Source organism: Sciurus carolinensis, chromosome 18, assembly GCF_902686445.1.
Source record: "Sciurus carolinensis chromosome 18, mSciCar1.2, whole genome shotgun sequence".
Lineage (NCBI taxonomy): Eukaryota > Metazoa > Chordata > Mammalia > Rodentia > Sciuridae > Sciurus > Sciurus carolinensis.
The window spans coordinates 7,335,660-7,354,183 of record NC_062230.1 but is presented as its reverse complement, the minus strand read 5'-3'; the positions used below and the strand labels follow the sequence as shown (position 1 = coordinate 7,354,183).

The window sequence follows — 18,524 nt, the reverse complement described above, 5'->3', positions numbered from 1 at the left end:
GGCGTGGGGCAAAGTGGGTTGGGTGGAGCCTGGGCTCCTGTTCCATCAGCTGGGACTGGGACTCTGTGCCCCGAGCCTCCCCGCAAGCCCCTGCCTCCTCCATGCCAAGCGAGCTTCCTCTCCACCAGGGCCCCCCTTTCCCTAAGGAGAAGGATGGGGTAAGGAGGAAGGGGAGGTGCAGGAAGACAAAGGGAGGGAAGGGCGGAGGTTGTGGAGGAAGCCCGTGGGGCCCCCGCAGTGGAAAAGTCCGCGTGCTGAGAGGCAGCTGAGTGGGTCAGAGGAGACCGGAGTCGTAAATCCCAGCCTTCCCCTCGGATGCCCTTCCCGCTGCTGGCGGCTTTCTCCCAGGATTCTGGGGCCATGGAAAGGCCATGTCCTGTGCTGTCTGCTGCTGCTCAAGGACATGGCTTCAGGGGAGGGGAGGAAGGAAGGGTGTGGACTGGACTGCTCAGTGGACAAAGGAGACCCCCACATGGGCCGGAGGGCAGGAGCAAGAGGGCGCAGGGCAGGAAGGGCCTCGCATGAGCCCCACTCTGCACAGTGAGCCCCCTCCCTCAACACAGGCACGGAGGTTCCCAAGCCACAGCCCAGTTTTATTTACACTCATACGTGGCACATGACTTGGGGCTGAACAACAGGTCTGGGGAGACAGGGTTGAAGGCCACAGAGGACGATGACGAGGACTCGAGGGAAGAACAGGGAAGGCCTGCGAGGATGGACGGGCCCTGCTGAATGTCCATCACAGCTCCCGGTGCCCTGGGCAGAGGAGCGGGTGTGCTCTCCTTCAGGATTTGGACTTGGACACAGCAAGCCCGATGAGTCCAGCCAGTCCTGCCACGCCCAGGGCCATGCCTCCGACGATGGCCATGCCCACTAGTCCATCTAGGGAATGGAAAAGGAGGAGGCTGTCAGAGCTTGGCCAGCCCACAACGACCCCGGCCGCGACCTCTCTGGCCCTGCAGCTCCACAGAAGACATGCGCCTCCTGCTGGAGTTGGGGGTGCAGGCTCTTGGTGGGGAGTGGCTGCTTGGAGGGGTCCTTACGGACTCTCCGCGGGGGAGGCCCCAGGAAGGAAGAGTCCCTAGCCAGGGCGAGGCGTTCACCTTTCTTCATGGCCTTGTCGATGAGCCGTTCCAGCTCCTTGGCCTGGTTGTTCTGGGGCTCCGTCTGCAGCAGCCCGCGCACGTACTTCAGCGCCTTTTCATACTCCTGCACTCGGGGAAATGTACCTGCTTGTCACAGGCATTCCGCGACTCCTGCAGGCAGGGGCCTTCCCTCCTCCAGCCCAGTCTCCTCCCTCGACCTCCCCACTCTCCCCAGCCCCACCCGATGGAGTAGAGTCCACAAACAACCCAACTGTGTTGGGGTGATAAGCCAGGGGAGATAACAGCCCAAGCTTGAGGCTACACCCCAATCTTGACGTCACCTTGGTCCCCACACCCTTGGCACCCTGATCCCTCTGAAAACTGTCCTGGTATCAACTTGCCTGGGTGACCTGACACCACCCCCAGCCTACTGCCTTTTTCAGTCTTCTGGAGGCTCAGGGCTCCACCACGGGAAGAAAGGTGGATGGGAAGGAGGCCCTGAGGCCTTACCTTGAGCCGGTAGTTCCCCACAGCCAGGTAGAAGACATAATCCCGCTGCTCCTCTTTGCTCCCTTTGGGCAGCAGTTCTGGGGAGGCGGAGAGAAGAGGGTGAAACAGCGTCTTTCTTTTCCTAATACTGCACCCCAGAGACCCTGCCATGCTCCAGATCCCTCTAAGATCCTGGGAAGGGCCTGGGCCTCCATGTCAGCTGCTGTCACTCTCAGCTTCTCAACCAGAGCTCTGGGGCACCATGAGTGGGGGCTGCCACAACAGTGCAGTGACAGACACCCTGAAATCAATGTTACAGTCAACTCTGGTCCATCTGTGAGAACCGACAGGAAATCAAGGCACAGGGAGTTGAAAGGCAGCTCCACTTAGTCCTGGCACTGCTGTGTACTCCATGCACTTACCTACTGCCCAATTATTGCTAAAACAAATGTTTATAAACAGACGGTGTGATGGCACGCACTTGCAATCCCAGAGACTCGCAAGGCGGAGATGTGAGGATCACAAAGTCAAGGCCAGTCTCAGCAACTTAGCAGGGCCTAAGCAATATAGTAAGACCCTGCCTCAAAACAAAAATAAAATAAAGCTGGGTGTGGTGGCACATGCCTGTAACCCCAGCAACTCAGGAGCAAAGCCAGCCTCAGCAACTTGGTGAGACCCTAAGCAACTTAGCCAGACCCCATCTCAAAATGAAAAATAAAAAGGGCTGGGGGTGTGGCTCAGTGGTGAAGTGCTCCTGGGTTCAATTCCAGCACCAAAAAAAAAAAAAAAAAAAAGGGTGTGTACTCCCGCCTCTTGAACTCACCTCCCTTGAAAACCCCCACCTGACTACTTGTCAATTCAGCGACTTCCCAAAGGACTGAAGCTTGGCTGTACTCACGCATGAGCATCTGCCACTAAGTAGTTCTGCAGGTGCTTAAAATTTTCCAAGCGTCAAGCGTCTACTGTCTCCTCGACTACACTAGCAATGCCCAGCAACCACTTCCACCTCTGTTCCTTGGTGTAGAATAAACCTGAACAATCGGAACTGGCAAACAGACAAATAGAGAGTGACAGTCTTTGCATTAAGAAAGACTCTCAGGGGCTGGGGATGTAGCTCAGTTGGTAGAGTGTTTGCCTTGCAAGCACAAGGCCCTGGGTTCAATCCCCAGTACCGCAAAAAAAAAAAAAAAAAAAAAAAAAGACTCTTAGGACTGGGGTTGTGGCTCAGTGGTTGAGCGCTTGCCTAGCATGTGTTGAGGCACTGAGTTCAATTCTTAGCACCACATATAAATAAATGAATAAAATAAAGGCCTATCAACATCTAAAAAATATTAAAGAAAAAAAAAAAAGAAAGACTCAGTTTTACAGATCTACAACAAGCATCCTTTACTGGTCAAGTTGTCCCATGTTATTCTTGGGGGATTGGTTCCAGGAGCCCCATCAGATTCCCAAACTCACAGATGCTAAAGTTCCTTACATAAATTGTAATATTTACATAAAACCTACACATGTCCCATGTGCTTTAAATTATCTCTAGGTTACTTATGATATTTAACACACATAAACAGTTGGTATACTGTATTGTTTCGGGAACCATGGTAAGTAAAAAAGGTCCACACATATTCAGCAAACATTTTTGTTGCTTTGTTTTTATCTCAAATGTTTGATCTGGATGAATCCACGGATGTGGAACCGCAGACAAGGAGGGCCAACTGTGCAGCCCTCTGCTGCAGTGCATTTACTAGAAATTACTATGAAGTGACTGTACTGGAAGGTAAGGTCCCATGATGAAAAGAATCCCAGTGCTGGGACAAAGGGGGCAAACGAGGCCAAGGGCAGTAGAGAAGGGTAGACCGATGCCGCAGCGCACAGTGACGGCGGCCCAGTGCCTCACCCTCGAGGAGCGCGATGCCTTTCCGGATGTCGTCGTTGTACTTGCTCCGCACCAGGCACCAGGCATACTCAAACTGTGTGCCTTTGGACACCGAGCCTGCTGCCTTCTCAGACTGAAATTTCTTTTCAAACTTCTGCCATGAGAGAGGAGAGGAATCACTTAAAAATCAAGGGTGTCACCCCACTCCATCTGGACCTGCTGCTCATGTCCCAGTTCCACTCGATCTTCCTGTCCCTGTCTCTTTTCTCTCGCAGGTCTTGGTACCTAGCACCCCAGCTTCTGCCATCTCCACCCCATGATCCAAGTACTGTGCTCTCTGGGCTGCTGGACGACCTCCCCGGAGGGAGAGCCCCTTCCTCTACCCCACCCCCAACTGGTATCTAGTGGAGATGCCACCTGGTGGCAGCTCCAGGCACCGCTCCAGGAGCAGCTGACCCCAAGCGGCTGAACAGTAAACACACTGTCCGAACTGCTCAACAGCCTACGCACTCCTAGCCTGAGGCTGCTGGCCCACACTGCCCCGCCCTGCCGGGACTGGACCTTATCCTATCTACAAAACAGGATTAAAAACGGCGCTTATCTCCTAGAGATACAAAGATTGAGATCTGGCACCCTGTGAACTTAGCCCCATGCTGGATTCAGTGTTAAAGCTTATGAGAGTCCTTGTATTCCCCCGCCACCGAAGGAGCATCCTCAGCTACAACTCTGCACGAACTCACAACCTGTCACCCTTTCCATCCTCAGACTCCAGGCCTTATGTCTGAGGTGAGGAGACTCAAGAACTACAACTCCCATCAGCCTCTGGGACAAAGAGCAATTCGGAGCAGGAGCTGGGTGCCGCAGAGGCTGCCGGGAGCCGTAGTTCGGCTTCCTTCAGCGACGCCGACGCCGGAGAGAGGGTTTAGCCCCTGCCCTGTTCTCCTCAGGACCCGCCCTCCGACGTTTCCCTCTGCCTCCCTCAGGACCAGGCCTCACCATCAGATCATCCACAGACACCAGCTCGTTCAGCACGGCCTCCATGGCCACTGCCCCCGCAATCCTCACACCGGACTCTACTGTGACACAGTCTCCATGGTCTAGTGGCAGGGGCGGAGAGGCACTTCCGGCTTTCGGGCGGATGCGGCCCCCGACTGGGCGAGGCCCCGCCCCTCCGCCCCTCCTCGTGCAGTTGGCCGAGGGGGCGCTAGTGCACACACTCCGACCTGTCCCTGCAGCCTCGTACTACGCAGAGGGCAAATCGTTTTCCTGCCATCCGCTCTGCAGAAATCTAAGACTCTGCCCAGCGTGGTGACAGGGCGGCTAAGGCAGGAGGACTGCAAGTTCGAGGCCAGCCTCGGCAACTCAGTGAGTACCTCAAAACTTAGCGAAACCCTGTCTCAAAATAAAAAATAAAAAGGACTGGGGATGTAACTCAGTGGTACAGCGACCCTGGGTTCAATCCAGTACATATGTATATACACACATAAATCTAGGACTTTGGAGGCTAAGTGACTTCACTGTCTGCAACAAACTCGCAACTAGTACTAGGGTTTCCAGGGCCTCTGCTGGTCCTTATAATGCAAGAGGACAGAGAACTGAATCAGTTAATCCACGCCCAGAGACTGGGTTCATAGTCACAGCAGACACTACCAATGGGAACTTAAAGAAAAGCTATTGTTCCACTACTTGCAGGGTGCAGTCTTTCAAATATTATTTAGCTCAGCCATCCTCCGGGTGTGCCTGAGTGGGAAAACCTGCCACCTGGGGTCACAGGCAGTGAGAAGTTAGCCGAGGAGCAAGGTCCCATGCTGCTAAATCCATGGGCTTTAGGGTTCTGTGCACTGATGGGTAGTTAGTGACTTTCAGATTCTTTTCACCTTGACCCACAGGGCTCTAGAACACAGTGGAATGTAAGTTCCATGAGGGCAGAGACTATCTTGTCCACCCAGCACCTAGCACAGGCCCATAGGGAATGCTCAATAAATATCTGAATAACTACAAAATAAAACGAATAATACTAAAGAGGCAGTACAAGCACGGGGGTTACCGTCCACACACCTTTCACGTTTGCAAAGCCCCTTTACTATTTTTTCTTTCTTTTTTGTATAACTCTTATACTAGTCTTTTGAGTCAAGTAGGCAAGGGATGTTCTCTTCTTCCCTATTTGGCTAGGATGCCATAGAGGATGTCCACAACTTTGACATCAGGAGCTCGATAAACTCAGGGAAAAACCTCGGTTTGGGGAACTGGCTTCCTGAAGCCCACTAGCATAATACTTGAGAAAAATTAACATTCAAAGATGTATTGAGCACCTGACCTTGGCTGGGCACTGGGACCAGCAGAGAGGATACAAGGTGCACTCAAGATGGAGCAGAAGAGCAAAAACAAGATGGAAGACAGGAGGGCAGCATTGTAGAGGCAGGGAGTATAAAAAGGCCCAAGGAGCCCTGTTCCCTGTAAGGATGCTCCTTTGGCGGGTGGCTGCACCTTTATTCATCTTTCTATTTGCTGCACCTCTTGGCACATGAGGTGCAAAAGCTCCATCACGATTTGTTGAAAATATATACAGGGGAAGAAGACTGCCCCAGGCGGTTGGTTCAATGCTATGCCCATGAAGAGCTGTCTTTTCCAGTGCAGCTAGCACAGCTGGCCACGTCTGGTCATGGGAGGGGAAGCAGCCCCAGTTTGTTTTACATCTAGATCATCCCTCTTCAACAGCTCCCATCCCCAACTCTGCCTGGATGACTCCAACAACTACCCCACGGTCCTCTCCTGTCATGTACCCCACTACCAGCGATTTACCACCCACAAGTCAGAGGATCTGTAGAATAAGTTCTCAATTGACATGAAACCCTCTAATGGCTTCTCTTTGCCCTTAGAACAAAGGTCAAAATTTTTAACACAGTTACAAGGTGCTCTGTCTGGTCCACGATATTCTGCCGCCTCTGTCCGTCACTGCCTCTCCCTGGCTGTACTTCACCCCACAGGCCTTCTTTCAGTTCTGAAACCCCCAGTGGCTGCAGGCCCCTGCATGTGAAGGTCCTGCTATCAAGGACATCTGTCCCCTTCTTTTCTCATCTGGCTCACTTGTTCATTCAGGATTCGATTTACTCAACACCCACTGAGTCCCTCCTATAATTAAACAGGCACTATTTAATTATATAGATAGCACTGGTAAAATTCCTGTTTGAGCTCTTATAGTTAACACTTTTGAGGGGAAAACAGAAAAGTTCAACAGTAAATAAATAAAAATATTATGACAAAATGAGAAATACATATTTGGTCTCTGCCCCAATTCCTGTTTTCCTGGGAATAATAAAAGCATCTCACACAGAGCTCCTAAATGCCCTGGAGCTTCCTGTGTGAGAGGAACATCTTTTGTTCTAATGAGGTGACTCCTGGACAGCTCTAGGATGGGGGCTGGGCACTGAAAAAGCAGGCATGATTAAAAGCTCAGACTGGGCTGGGGTTGTGGCTCAGTGTGCTCGTCTAGCATGTATAAGGCTCTGGGTTCCATCCTCAGCACCACATAAAAATAAAATAAAGGTATCATGTCCACCTACAACTAAAAATATATATTAAAAAAAAAAGCTTGGAACTTGCAGTCCCACACCTCTGGGGGGGAGGGAGGGAGCCTGGAGGCTGAGTTAATAATTCATCACACCTACATGGTGACATCTCCATAAAAATCCCTCCACTCCAGGGTTCAGAGAGTTTCTGGGTTGGGGAGGGCATGGAAGTGCTGGAGGGTGCAGCATCCACAGATGCCCTGGGCATCGCTCCCATTCAGCTGCTAACAAAACGGTATCCTTTATAATAATCTGCTAACGGTAAGCAAAGTGTGTCCCTGAGTTTTGTGAGCCATTACAGCAAATTATCAACCCTGGGGAGGAGGTTATGGGAACTCCCAATTAACAGCTACAGTCAGAAGTAACAGGTAGCAAACCTGGGATTCGTGACTGGCACGTGAGGGGAAGACAGTCTTCTGGGACTGAGCTCTTTGTGGATCAGAGGCTAACAGTGGATAGATTGTGTCAGGACTAAACTGTGGGGCACCCAGATGGTGTCCTCGGGGAACTGGAGAACTGCCTGGGGTCAGAAGTGTTTTGAGTGGGCTGGGCTGTGGCTCAGCGGTAGAGCACATGCCTAGCACGTGACAGGCACTGGGTTCGATTCTAGCATCGCATGTGAATAAATGAATAAAATAAAGGTCCATCAATAATTTTAAAAAAATTTAAAAAAGAAGTGTTTTGAGAGCAGGGACACTGTCTTTTCACTTACACGTAGCGAAGCCAGGAGCTGAACATGCTACAAGAACAGGGAGGGTAGAGGATGACAGAGAGGAGGATGCAGCCGCACAGGCGCCCAGCGAAGGCGGCCATGCGGGTGACCCGAGTAGAGTCCCAACACGAGTGAGGGAGCTGCCAGGTAGATGGCGGAGCATTCCAGGTGGACAGGTGGGGGCGAGAGCCCTGTGGTGGGAGCACACGAGGGCTGTGTGAGGCCAGCCAGGAAGCCAGTGTAAGAGGAGGGATGAGCAGAGGAAAGGGTGACAGAGAAGTGTCATGGGAGGCCCAGGGAGGGCCTGGAGGCGCTGGGCAGGCCTGGGATCGAAGTCTCCATCTGACGGGTTTGAAGCGAGGGGGTGAAAGGAGCCACCATTAAGGAAGGCTCCTCTGCCTGGAGTGAAGAAAGGCTGCCAGGGCCAGAATGAGAGTAGGCCATGGACAGGACCCTCCCTAAGGCCAAGAGCTGGTCACAGCTGAAGTGACAGAGGTGAGGAAGTCTATTCAAGAGGGAGAGAGGCAGGAGAGGAGACCAGCACACCAGGACCTGGTGAACTTCCACTCTAGTCCAAGTTCTCAGCCCAAAGGCTCCTCCTGGGGAAAGGCCTGCACTGACAGGTGGTCTTGGTGAGACCAGGCGCCATCCTCTGCACATTCCTTTCTTGGCCACACTGAATGGCTGGGAGCCACTCGGTCCTGTTAGGGTGTGGGAGCCACAGACCCTATTCTGCTCTGTGTATTTCTTCCCACATAATGGAATGCCCACAGGTGCGTGATGTGTGGCCAAAAATCACACCCAGGAAGGCGCTGTTCTTGACCCATGAGGAAACTAAGGCTAAGTTCTGTCATCTGCCCACTGTCACAGAACTAGAAGTGGAGGACTGGGATTTGAACCTGAGTCTCGCTGTGCACTAGATTCCTGCTGCCTTTTCAGGTTAAGAGAAAAGAGATGGGGCTGTGTGCTTAGCGAGGAAAACTCAATTAAAGAAAAAGTAGCTGGGTGCAACGGGCATGCTTGTAATCCTAGTGACTTGGGAGGCTGAGACAGGAGGATTGCAAGTTCACAGCCAGCCTTAGCAACTTAGCCGAGGCCCTAAGCAATTCAGTGAGACCCTGTCTCTAAATAAAATTGAAGGGCTGGGGATGTGGCTCAGTGGTGAATTGGGTTCAATTCCTGGTACCAAAAGAAAGAAAGAGGGGCTGGGGATATAGCTCAGTTGGTAGAGTGCTTGCCTCGCAAACACAAGGCCCTGGGTTCAAATCCCCAGCACCACAAAAAAAAAAAAAAAAAAAAAAAAGAAAGAAAGAAAGAAAAAGTAGGAAGAAAGGTTTGGATGAATTCTTGATTATACTCTAGTTATTCATCTGTGAAAAATTTAGGCCTATGTTGGCCCTTTTTTTGTGGACTAGGGCTATCTCCCACTACTTCCCCTGAGCAGTAGGTGAACCAGGAAGGAACAATTCAGGTTAGTCTAAAACCAAAAGAGGCAAAGCAATCCTGAGGAACCATTTTTTAACTAGTAGAGTAAGATTAAAAATGAACTCCCAACCCCAACTACCACTAGTTCTGCTGAAATTATTACAAAACGGATTTCAACTTCTTGGATGATGGCCTATATTTTTCCTTCCCACTCTTTCTCGGTGTGTAACTATATACTTGCGTGAGATGGGTGTAAAGCTGGCCTCCTGTCCCAGATTGGAAACTACATGAGGGCCAGCTTCTTGTCCACTGCCCAGCTCAGTGCCTAGAACCAGGAAATACTCAATTCATAATTGTTGCGTACATAGACATTGCTGCTGTCATTATTAACACTTTGGAAAGCAATGAAGTATACAGGAAGAGCTACAAGGAAGATGTAATATTTGGCCAGGCGCGGTGGCACGTGCCTGTAATTCCAGCAGCTCGGGAGGCTGAGGCAGGAGGATTGTGAGTTCAAAGCCAGCTTCAGCAACAGGGAGGCACTAAGCAACTCAGGGAGAACCTGTCTCTAAATAAAATACAAAATAGGGCTGGGATGTGGCTCAGCGGTCGAATACCTCTGAGTTCAATCCCTGGTACTCTCCCCCTCCCCCCAAAAAAAGATGTAATATTTGGCTAACTTATCTACTCCTTTGTGAAAATAATCAGTGAAAAAAATTAAAAAAGAGCAAGACATGAAGATAATAATTTCTGCAGTTTCTAAAAAGGCAAACAAACAACAAAAATGCCAGGGAATGGTTTTATTAAATGATGATTATCAATATAATGTAAAACTATACAGCCTTAAAATTAGTCATATTGATCCCATGCACATAGATGGAAGGATTCTAAATAAAATACAACAGGTATGTGGTTCTCAAATTGAGTCATGTGGGAAGTTAACATTTCAGATGGTGAGACTAAAACCTTGAACTGATACTTGTTTGGGTATTTGCAGATTCTGGGCTCTGGGCCCCTCCCTGGAGCCCACCAGCAGCTGGAGCCCGTTCTGCCTGTTGTCCAGTGGGTGGCCCAACACAGAGCTCACCGAATCCCCACTCACCAGGCTTCCACTATGTGTTCTACCAATTTTCAGTAATCTGTTCCCTCTGCTTCCCAGTTGGAATTTGAAATGCAAATTCCTTCCTTCATTCATGTACCCACCCAGCAAAGGCCTTACTATGTGCCAGGCATTCTTCTAAGTGCTAGACAAGAGGAATGAATGGAGGCTACATCTTAGGGGAGAAACAAGGCTGCTAACCAATACATACTGTCGGGCCGTCCCCGCCTCCATTCTGTCACCACGCTCCAACAACCAGCCTGCACATCTTTCCGCCTCGACCCTGCCTGGCTGCCAGCTGTATTTCCCAGTGAAAATCAAGAGCCGCTATGTCCTGATTTAAACGCCGTCTAGGTCACTCGGGGCCCCGTTTGATTTTCCCACCACGCACACGAAGCCCTTCAGGATCGCCCTGCTTACCTTTCCAGCCCCATCTCCGGGCCCACGTTTTCGTGACGGCCGCCTCTCTTCGACTCGGAACGCTCCCTGCTCGTCCGCCAAGGCCCGCGGGCCTACAAGGCGGGCGACGCGAGGCCGGGGCCGCTGCCCTCCAGGAGAGTTTCTTCCACCCAGCTCCGGGGAGGCACAGCGGCCCGCGCCCTGGAGGACGGCCCTCTATGCGGACGCGCACTGCGCCCCGCTCGTCTCTCTGCCAAAGGACAGGCCCCCGGGAAGCGTCCGTCGGGTGAATGAAAGAGCCACAGCAGGCCTTCCCAACGGACCCTCGGTGTCCGGGATGCCTGCACTTCCGGGTGGCTGATCCGTTGGCTCCCGAGGAAGGGAGAGAGAGAGAGAGAGAGGCCAGGGGCATCCCCACAGGGGATGCTCTAGGAGGAGGGCTCGGTGGTCTGGAGGACCCGGAGCGACCCGTGGGGAGACCGTCGTCTGCGTCTGCGTAGTAGCTGCCCTCCACGAGGAGGCGGGTCCGAATGAAGCTTGGGGAGGGCGCCGGGAACCCTGTTGGCCAGTTAGCGCGCGCGATTTGGTGGAGGGGCGGGGCGAGGTGCGCCCCGGAGGCGGGAAAGAGCGTTCGTCAGATTCTCAACGTGGTTAGCATTGGGAAAGGGCTATTCTGACCAAAACAAACAAAACAACACACACACACGGACACACACACGTGTATGTGTAGTTTTATATTTGCCTTAGGCAAAGATTAAGAGGAGCATCATGCATCATCTCGTTTCTCCCTGCCATCTCCCCTTCTGCGTCTCCACTAGTTGACTTAAACTCCTTTCAAATGGTCTCCACACGAGCCACTCACCTCAGAGGTTAGACCATCACCCTCTTAACATTTGCTCGTGAGCACCATTCTTTCCGTTCCTCAGAATGTCATCCCATTTCTGGATTACTCTAATGCATAGTTTAAAGAAGGTGCATTCCAGTCCTGAAGATCTGCACAGCAAATTTCTGGGCCTTTTATCAATACGAGCCTCCAAGACCCTCCTATATTCACTTTTCCAAGTTTAAGTTAAAAACGAAAGTGAAGCAGGCAGAGCAGAATGCTGTTCTGAAGAGTGCTAATTTCTGTCATCATACATAAATGTTGCATAGAGATAAGGTCACTGAGACCCTGGCCTCCAGGCCTCAGCCCATAGGAAAGAAACGCTAACAGGCAAGTCATCTTATGAAGCCTGATTCCTTTCTTTTGTGCTGTACTATTAGTTGATGTCATTATTTTTGATGCTCTGTCTCTGGTCTGGAGTGCAAATTTACTAGTTGGAAAACTACGCACAACTTTGCATCTTGATTCTTAGGAACACATTGCAACATAAAGGAGGATATATTTGAATTCAACTGCTATAACAAGGTAGTAGAGTGAATAAGCATCACAGTTAATATTCTATTTCCTTTCAGTTAAATAAGCTTTTCTATAACTTTTACTTTTTTCCCTCTTGCCTGGTATTATGGTTTGAATATAAGGTGTCTCCCAAAAGTTCCTGTTAATACAGGAATAGAGATGAAATTATTAGATGATGAAAGATGTAACCTAATTAGTCCATCCTAGGTTGAATGGACTGACTGGTGGTAACTATAGTCATGTGGGGTGGCTGGAGGAGGCAGGTCACTGGGGGTATACCCTGGGAGGGTGCATCTTCCATGAAGCCTAAGGTCCTCCCCCCGTTCTCTTCCTTCCTTATTGCCATGAGGGAAACAGATTTCCCCTACTGGGCCCTTCAATCATGATGTGCTACCTCACCTTGGCCCTAGAGCAACAGAGTCGCTATCTGTGGACTGAGACCTCTGCAGTTGTAAGCCCCAAATAAACTTTTCCTCCTCTAAGTTGTTCTTGCTGGGTATTCTGGTCACAGCAACACAAAAGCTGACTGAAACAAAATTCATGCCCAAAAGTGGGGTTGTTGCCATGTCTAATCTGACCATGTTGTTCAGAAGCCTTTGGAGCTGGTTTGTGGGAATTTTGAAAAGTTTAGAGATGCAAGCTGTAAAAGTTTTAGAATGTTGTAAGTGGAGCTTAATGGGTGATTCTGGTGGGAGCTCAGAAGACCAGAATGCCAACAGGAATGTGGGTTGTGCTTATGTGGTTTTAGAGGGAGATGAGGACTCTTGGGAATTGGAATAAAGGCTGCCATGTTATATTCTGGCAAAGAACTTGTCTATATGTTGCCCATGTTCTGAGACCTTATGTGAGGCTGAATTTAGTTACTCTGGTAGGGGATATTTCAAGGAATTACACCATTCCTTCAGTGGCACGGATATTGCTGGTAGTTTCTAGCCAGGTTTACTGTGAGAATTCGGAGCAGAAAATGGAGCTAAAGTTTGATTTAAAAAATGTCAGAACAGCACATGTGAAGCTAGGACCAAGAAAGGTGTGCTTGTTGAAAATATTACAACCACGGGCTGGGGAGATAGCTCAGCTGGTAGAGTGCTTGCCTCGCAAGCACAAGGCCCTGAGTTTGATCCCCAGTACCTCAAAAAAAAAAAAAAAGAAAGAAAATATTACAACCACTAAAAATACGCTAAGTACTTTGCACAGAGACGATAGGAAAGATGGATCGAGGGCATCTGAAGAATTTGCAAGACCATACCCACTATAGGCACCAAGGTATAGAAGAGAAAATTCCTTTGAGAAGAGATCATGCGGGTGTCCTGCCTTCACAGGGGCACCAAGGAAGTTATTTCACTATGCTGAACTGTGCAGGCACTCAGAGGCCACTGCAGCTGTGTTCCCAGGGGAACCAGGTATTGTGTGAACTGGCAGCAGACCTTGAGTTGACCACATGCTGCTGGTTCCCAAGGAATGCAGGATTCTGGAGTTAAGTGGTCACTGGAATTTCAAAGGAAGGCCTGGGAGTGCAGGCAGAGTATAGCAGGGTCAGAGTTCCTAAAGGCTGTCCCTGAGAGGGCAATGCATGAAGCTGTAAAAGTGAAGCCGAAGCAGGAATGAGACACCAGGAATTAAGAGATGCCAGTAATGTGAACCATCTGCTGAAAGGAGCTGCTGGGTACAGAGAGAGCCAGGCTAGAGCCCATGTGTACTGAAACCAGCAAGGTTAAACGAGCAGGGCTGCCCAAGTCCTTTAGGAATAACATCTCTTACCCACGTGTCCTAGCTGCTATAGGAGAAGTTAGGCACAAAATCTCCGGACCTGTGTTGTTCAGCTGAGTTTTGGTCTTGCTTAGGCCTCATTTCTTCTTCCCGTACCCCATTCTTCCATTTTGGATTGGGGATATTCACTTGTGCTACTGTATATTAGGTATATGTAACTTGCTTTTCAGTTTTTATAGGGGTTCACAACAAAGAATTTGTCTTGGGTCTCAAAGAAGACTTTGGACTTGGGCAATGCTTGAACTGTTAAGACTATGTGACTTTTAGAGATGAACAAATTGAATTTTGCATTGAGAGATGGACATGAGCTTTTGGGGGCCAGGGGCAGAATGTTATGATTTGGATATGGGGTGTCACCCAAAAGTTCCTGTTACTGCAGGAATATTCAGATATGAAATTATTAGAAGAACTATAATCTAATCAGTGTATTCTAGTTTGGATGGACTGACTGGGTGGTAACTACGGGCAGGTGGGGTATGGCTGGAGGAAGTGGGTCACTGGGGGCATGCCCTGGAAGGGTGCATCTTCTCTGTGGCCCTTTTCCCTTTCCCCCTCTCAGTGCTTCCTGCTGTCATGAGGGCAGCAACTTTTCTTCACTAGGCCCTTCCGCCATGATGTGCTGTCTCATCTTGGGCCCAGAGCAATGGAGTTGACCATCTATGGACTGAGACCTCTGAAACCATGAGCCCCAAATAAACTTTTCCTCCCCTAAACTGTTTTTATTGGGTATTTTGGTCACAGCAACACAAATCTGACTAAAACACCTGGTCTTGTACCATTTGGGATGAACACTGATGATCTAACATCCTCCTTAGACTGGTTTCTTAACCTGACTCTTGGTGTTTTTCCTGAACTTCCCATTTCTGTTTCTTCACTTCCTCTTGGTCATCCTTCCTGCTGTACACATTTGGCTCCATTGTTTTCTTTCTGTTTTGCCTTTGTGACTGACAGTCAGAAGAATGACAAAAACATAACACCTCATTTCTCGTGGTCAAGTGCTAATAAGGGGGCGCTTTCCTGGCCAGGATGGGTAAAAGAGGTGATTCTTTCCATTGCTATCCCTGAGCATGAATAGTTGGAAATCAAATATCTGTCAGCATATTCCATTTTATTTTGTCCTTCAATTTTTCCCTTAAACTCAAACACAGTCAGCAATGTTTTTACCAAGCATAAGTATTAAGCCACAAGAGAGAGTCCAGATGTATTCACTCACTCACCTATTCATTTAGCTAATATTTATCCAATACATGCAGATTATTGGTGGAAAAATGAGTCCAGAGTTGACTCAGCTCAGTTAAGGACAGCATTCTTGGTATCTGCCTCCCAAAAATCTAAAAGGAAATAAAAATATCTAAAAGGTAATAGTGATAATCCAATTATGATCATTATCTTTGATGGTATCACCAGCATACTTAGTGGCTTTGTATATAGTTTTTAATGTCTAAAGCTACTAATAATATTAAACTATTTCCCCCATTTTGCTTTTATAAGAAAGGAAAAAAATACTCTTACTGAATGTTTTGCTTCTGGATCAGAATTTAAATTATTATTGTGATGATGCAGACCTGTGGCAGCCTCAGAAATGGCCTATGAGGACTAGCTCCCCATGGGCTCCATTAGCCTCCCTTCCCCAAACCACCCCAACAAGTCACATGATAGTCTTCCTAAAGTCTAAAGGTGTAGTGTGTAGACACGGCTTCAGGATACAAAACCTAGCCAGCTTCACCCACTTCCAACCAGCTCCCCATCCCTCAATCATTTCTGTATAGCTATTCTGTAACCTCTGCTGGTCCTCCCCCACTTTGTCTTCATAGGGTTCTCACTCCAATTTCCTAAGTATCTGAGACAGCCAATTTTAGTCAGTTGTTTCGAGGTCATCCTGAAGAAAGCCCTGACTAGATGCCATCGATAAATAGATCAACAGAAAAATCAACATACCATCACCACCACCATCATGTATATACATGATCAGTATATTTGTCAACTAGAAAACTTGAAGCTATTTTTACAGGATGCCCATTTACCTATTATGTTCAACTCACAAAATTTCTGTTGCTTACTGTAAGTAAAGTTGCTTCAGAGACAAATACTGTCATACTGTATTAACATCCCCAAACAGTTAAGCTCATATCTAAAACTCCATGGATATCTAATCAATATGTTATGGTTTAACTATGAGGTGTCCCCCAAAAGCTCAGGTGTGAGCCAATGCAAGAATGTTCAGAGATGTAATGGTCAGATTATGAGTTAGAACTTAATCAGTGGATCAATCCACTGAAATGGATTAACTAGGTGGTAACTGTAATCACATAGAGTGTGGTTGGAGGAGGTAGGTTATTGGGGCATTCATTTAAGGTTTATTTTTTTTTTTCCTGGTAAGGGAGCTCTCTCTGCTTTCTGTTACCATGTCCTGAGCTGCTTTCCTCCACCATATCCTTTCACCATGATGTTCTGTATCACCCTGGGCTCAGAGCTATCAAGTCAGCTGACTGGAACCTCTGAAACTGTGAGCCAAAATAAATTTTCCTCCTTTACATTGTTCTTGTCAGGTCTTTTGGTCACAGTGACGACAAACTGATTAAAAGAAACAGGCACTGATGATATTTACATTTTATGCATGTGAGGCTGGAAGTGAGAACAAGATGCTGACTAAGAAGCAGAATGAAATCACCCATTACTGCACTGAGATGACGTCCACACAGCCATGTCTGAGTTTGAGCATGTCTGTGATTAGAGAAACAACTTGGAGCAGCATAAGAAAAATTTGGGAGTAGAAATTGCAGTCTGAGCTCAATGATTATTATACATCAGGCAGTTTTTATGGAAAAGAAACCCCAAGGTATTTAGCAGTATTCGGAACACAACATATGATTCATGCAGAAGATAAAAATCTTTGAATGTAGTGAGTATGGGAAAACTTTTACATCTTATACAACAGAGAATCCACATCAGAGCAAAGCCATATGAATGTAAGGAATGTGGGAAAGCATTTCAGTGAAACTCAGAGCCTATCAGACATAAGAATGTTTGAGGTAGCAAAATTCTGTGAAGGTGATAAACGTGGGAAAACCTTCAACCAGAGTCCAAACTTTGAATGACAGTATGTAATTCACACAAGAGAAGAATGTGATCAATGTGGAAGAACTTTCAGGGAAATAACAACTCATTCAGTATATGATAATTCATATCAGAGAGGTAACATTTTAATATCTTGAATATGGGAAATCTTTCATTTGATTTTTTTTTTCAGTACTGGGGATCAAACTCAGGGCCTTGTGCTTGTGAGGCAAGCACTCTACCAGCTGAGCTATCTCCCCAGCCCCTCATTTGATTTTTCTACTTTCTTCCACATTGATCAGAGGATTTGCACTAAAGAGAAACAAGATGACTGTAAAAGAGGTGAAGGAATCTTCAGGCAGAACTTGTAATGGTTTGGATCTTTAATGTCCTCCATAGAACTCATGTGTTAGGTAATGTAAGAGTGTTCAGAGGTGAAGTGATTAGATTATAAGAGTTGTAACCTCATCAGTGGATTGATTCATTTGATGGATTAACAATGTGAATGGACTACTGGGTGATAACTGCAGGCAGGAGGGGGCATGGCTACAGGAGGTAGATCACTGACTGGCACTTGCCCTTGGAGATTATATCTTGTCCCTGGCTCCTCCCTTTTTCTCTCTGCTTCCCTCCCAGCTGTCCTGAGCTGAGCAGTTTTCCTCCACCATGCCTTTCTGCCATGATTTTCTGCCTCGCCTTGGATCCAGAGTGATCATAGACTAAATCTCTGAAACTTCTCTGTACTGTTCTTGTCAGGTATTTCGATCACAACAAAAAGCTGACTCACATGGTTAGTTGGGAACCACAGAATTCTCAGTGGAGAGAGGCCCTGTGTGTGCGATGTTTGTTGGAGGACTCCAGCTGGTGCTCAAATCTGGAGCAACATATGGTCACTCATACAAGAGAGAAACCATACAAATGTAGCATATGTGTAAATGCATTCTGAGAAAGCATAAAACTTATTCAGCACCAAATAATTTATACTGGAAAAAGTATTGGTGCGAAGCATGCAGGAAACGTTTGGAGAAAGTTCAACCCTTTCTCACCATCAAAAATTTCCTACTGAAGAAGAAAAGTTACATGTGCAGGGAATGTGGGAAAGCCTCCAGTTCATGATCCAGCCTGATCCATCATCTGAGAATTCCTATTGGAAAAAACCCTTAGGAATGTAAGGAATGTGAAAGAACTTCCCATTCAAGCTCATCTCTTATTAGTTACCAGAGAATTCGGAGTGAAGAAATGAGTTTGGAGGGGACACTGAAAGTTTACTAAACATCAGAGCATTTATATCAAAGATTAGTTTCAAGGACTAAGATTTTTAATGTGCCTAGTCATCTCTCTGAAGTCATCTTCTGCCTCTCAGAAATCTCTTAGTACCTTGTAATTCTGAAATGCCATTTAATACGTGGTCTTATATTTTGACTTGTATAAGAATTTCTTCCATACCAGGCCATTTTTAATACATATTTATTAAATCTAAGAAGTAATAAATACAGGAGAACATGGAACTTTGCAAGTTCAGAATTCCATAGGACATTGAAGAAGCCCAAGGGTCAACTCTGAAGAATGTGTTTTGAATACTGCTGGGGTTCACATTTGACCTGTCCCCCAAAGGTCCATGTGCTGGAAGCTTGGTTCTCAATATAGCTG

At 47.8% G+C, this 18,524-nt stretch overlaps 1 protein-coding gene and 1 non-coding gene across 2 annotated transcripts; one reads left to right on the top strand and one right to left on the bottom strand.

Moving 5' to 3' along the window:
- Positions 1–572: 572 nt before the first annotated feature.
- On the bottom strand, positions 573–4,600 carry Fis1 (fission, mitochondrial 1). Its single transcript, XM_047533903.1, has 5 exons — positions 4,444–4,600; positions 3,469–3,601; positions 1,596–1,672; positions 1,104–1,209; positions 573–882 (listed from the first exon to the last, which is right to left on the bottom strand). Exons 1-5 carry the CDS (start codon positions 4,486–4,488, stop codon positions 785–787), a joined length of 459 nt encoding a protein of 152 aa, XP_047389859.1. The 5' UTR covers positions 4,489–4,600; the 3' UTR covers positions 573–784.
- Trnaa-ugc (transfer RNA alanine (anticodon UGC)) lies at positions 2,678–2,751 on the top strand. Its single transcript has one exon. It is a non-coding gene; the product is annotated as a tRNA-Ala (tRNA).
- Positions 4,601–18,524: the final 13,924 nt, after the last annotated feature.

What these genes read in the sequence shown, in the direction of transcription:
- Fis1 (XM_047533903.1), bottom strand. Translation starts at nt 4,488, where the DNA reads ATGGAGGCCGTGCTGAACGAGCTGGTGTCTGTGGATGATCTGATG. An exon ending in TGTCTGTGGATGATCTGATG is followed by an intron (nt 3,602 to 4,443) that starts GTGAGGCCTGGT and finishes CTCTCATGGCAG; the next exon opens with AAGTTTGAAAAGAAATTTCA. An exon ending in AGGCATCGCGCTCCTCGAGG is followed by an intron (nt 1,673 to 3,468) that starts GTGAGGCACTGG and finishes CCGCCTCCCCAG; the next exon opens with AACTGCTGCCCAAAGGGAGC.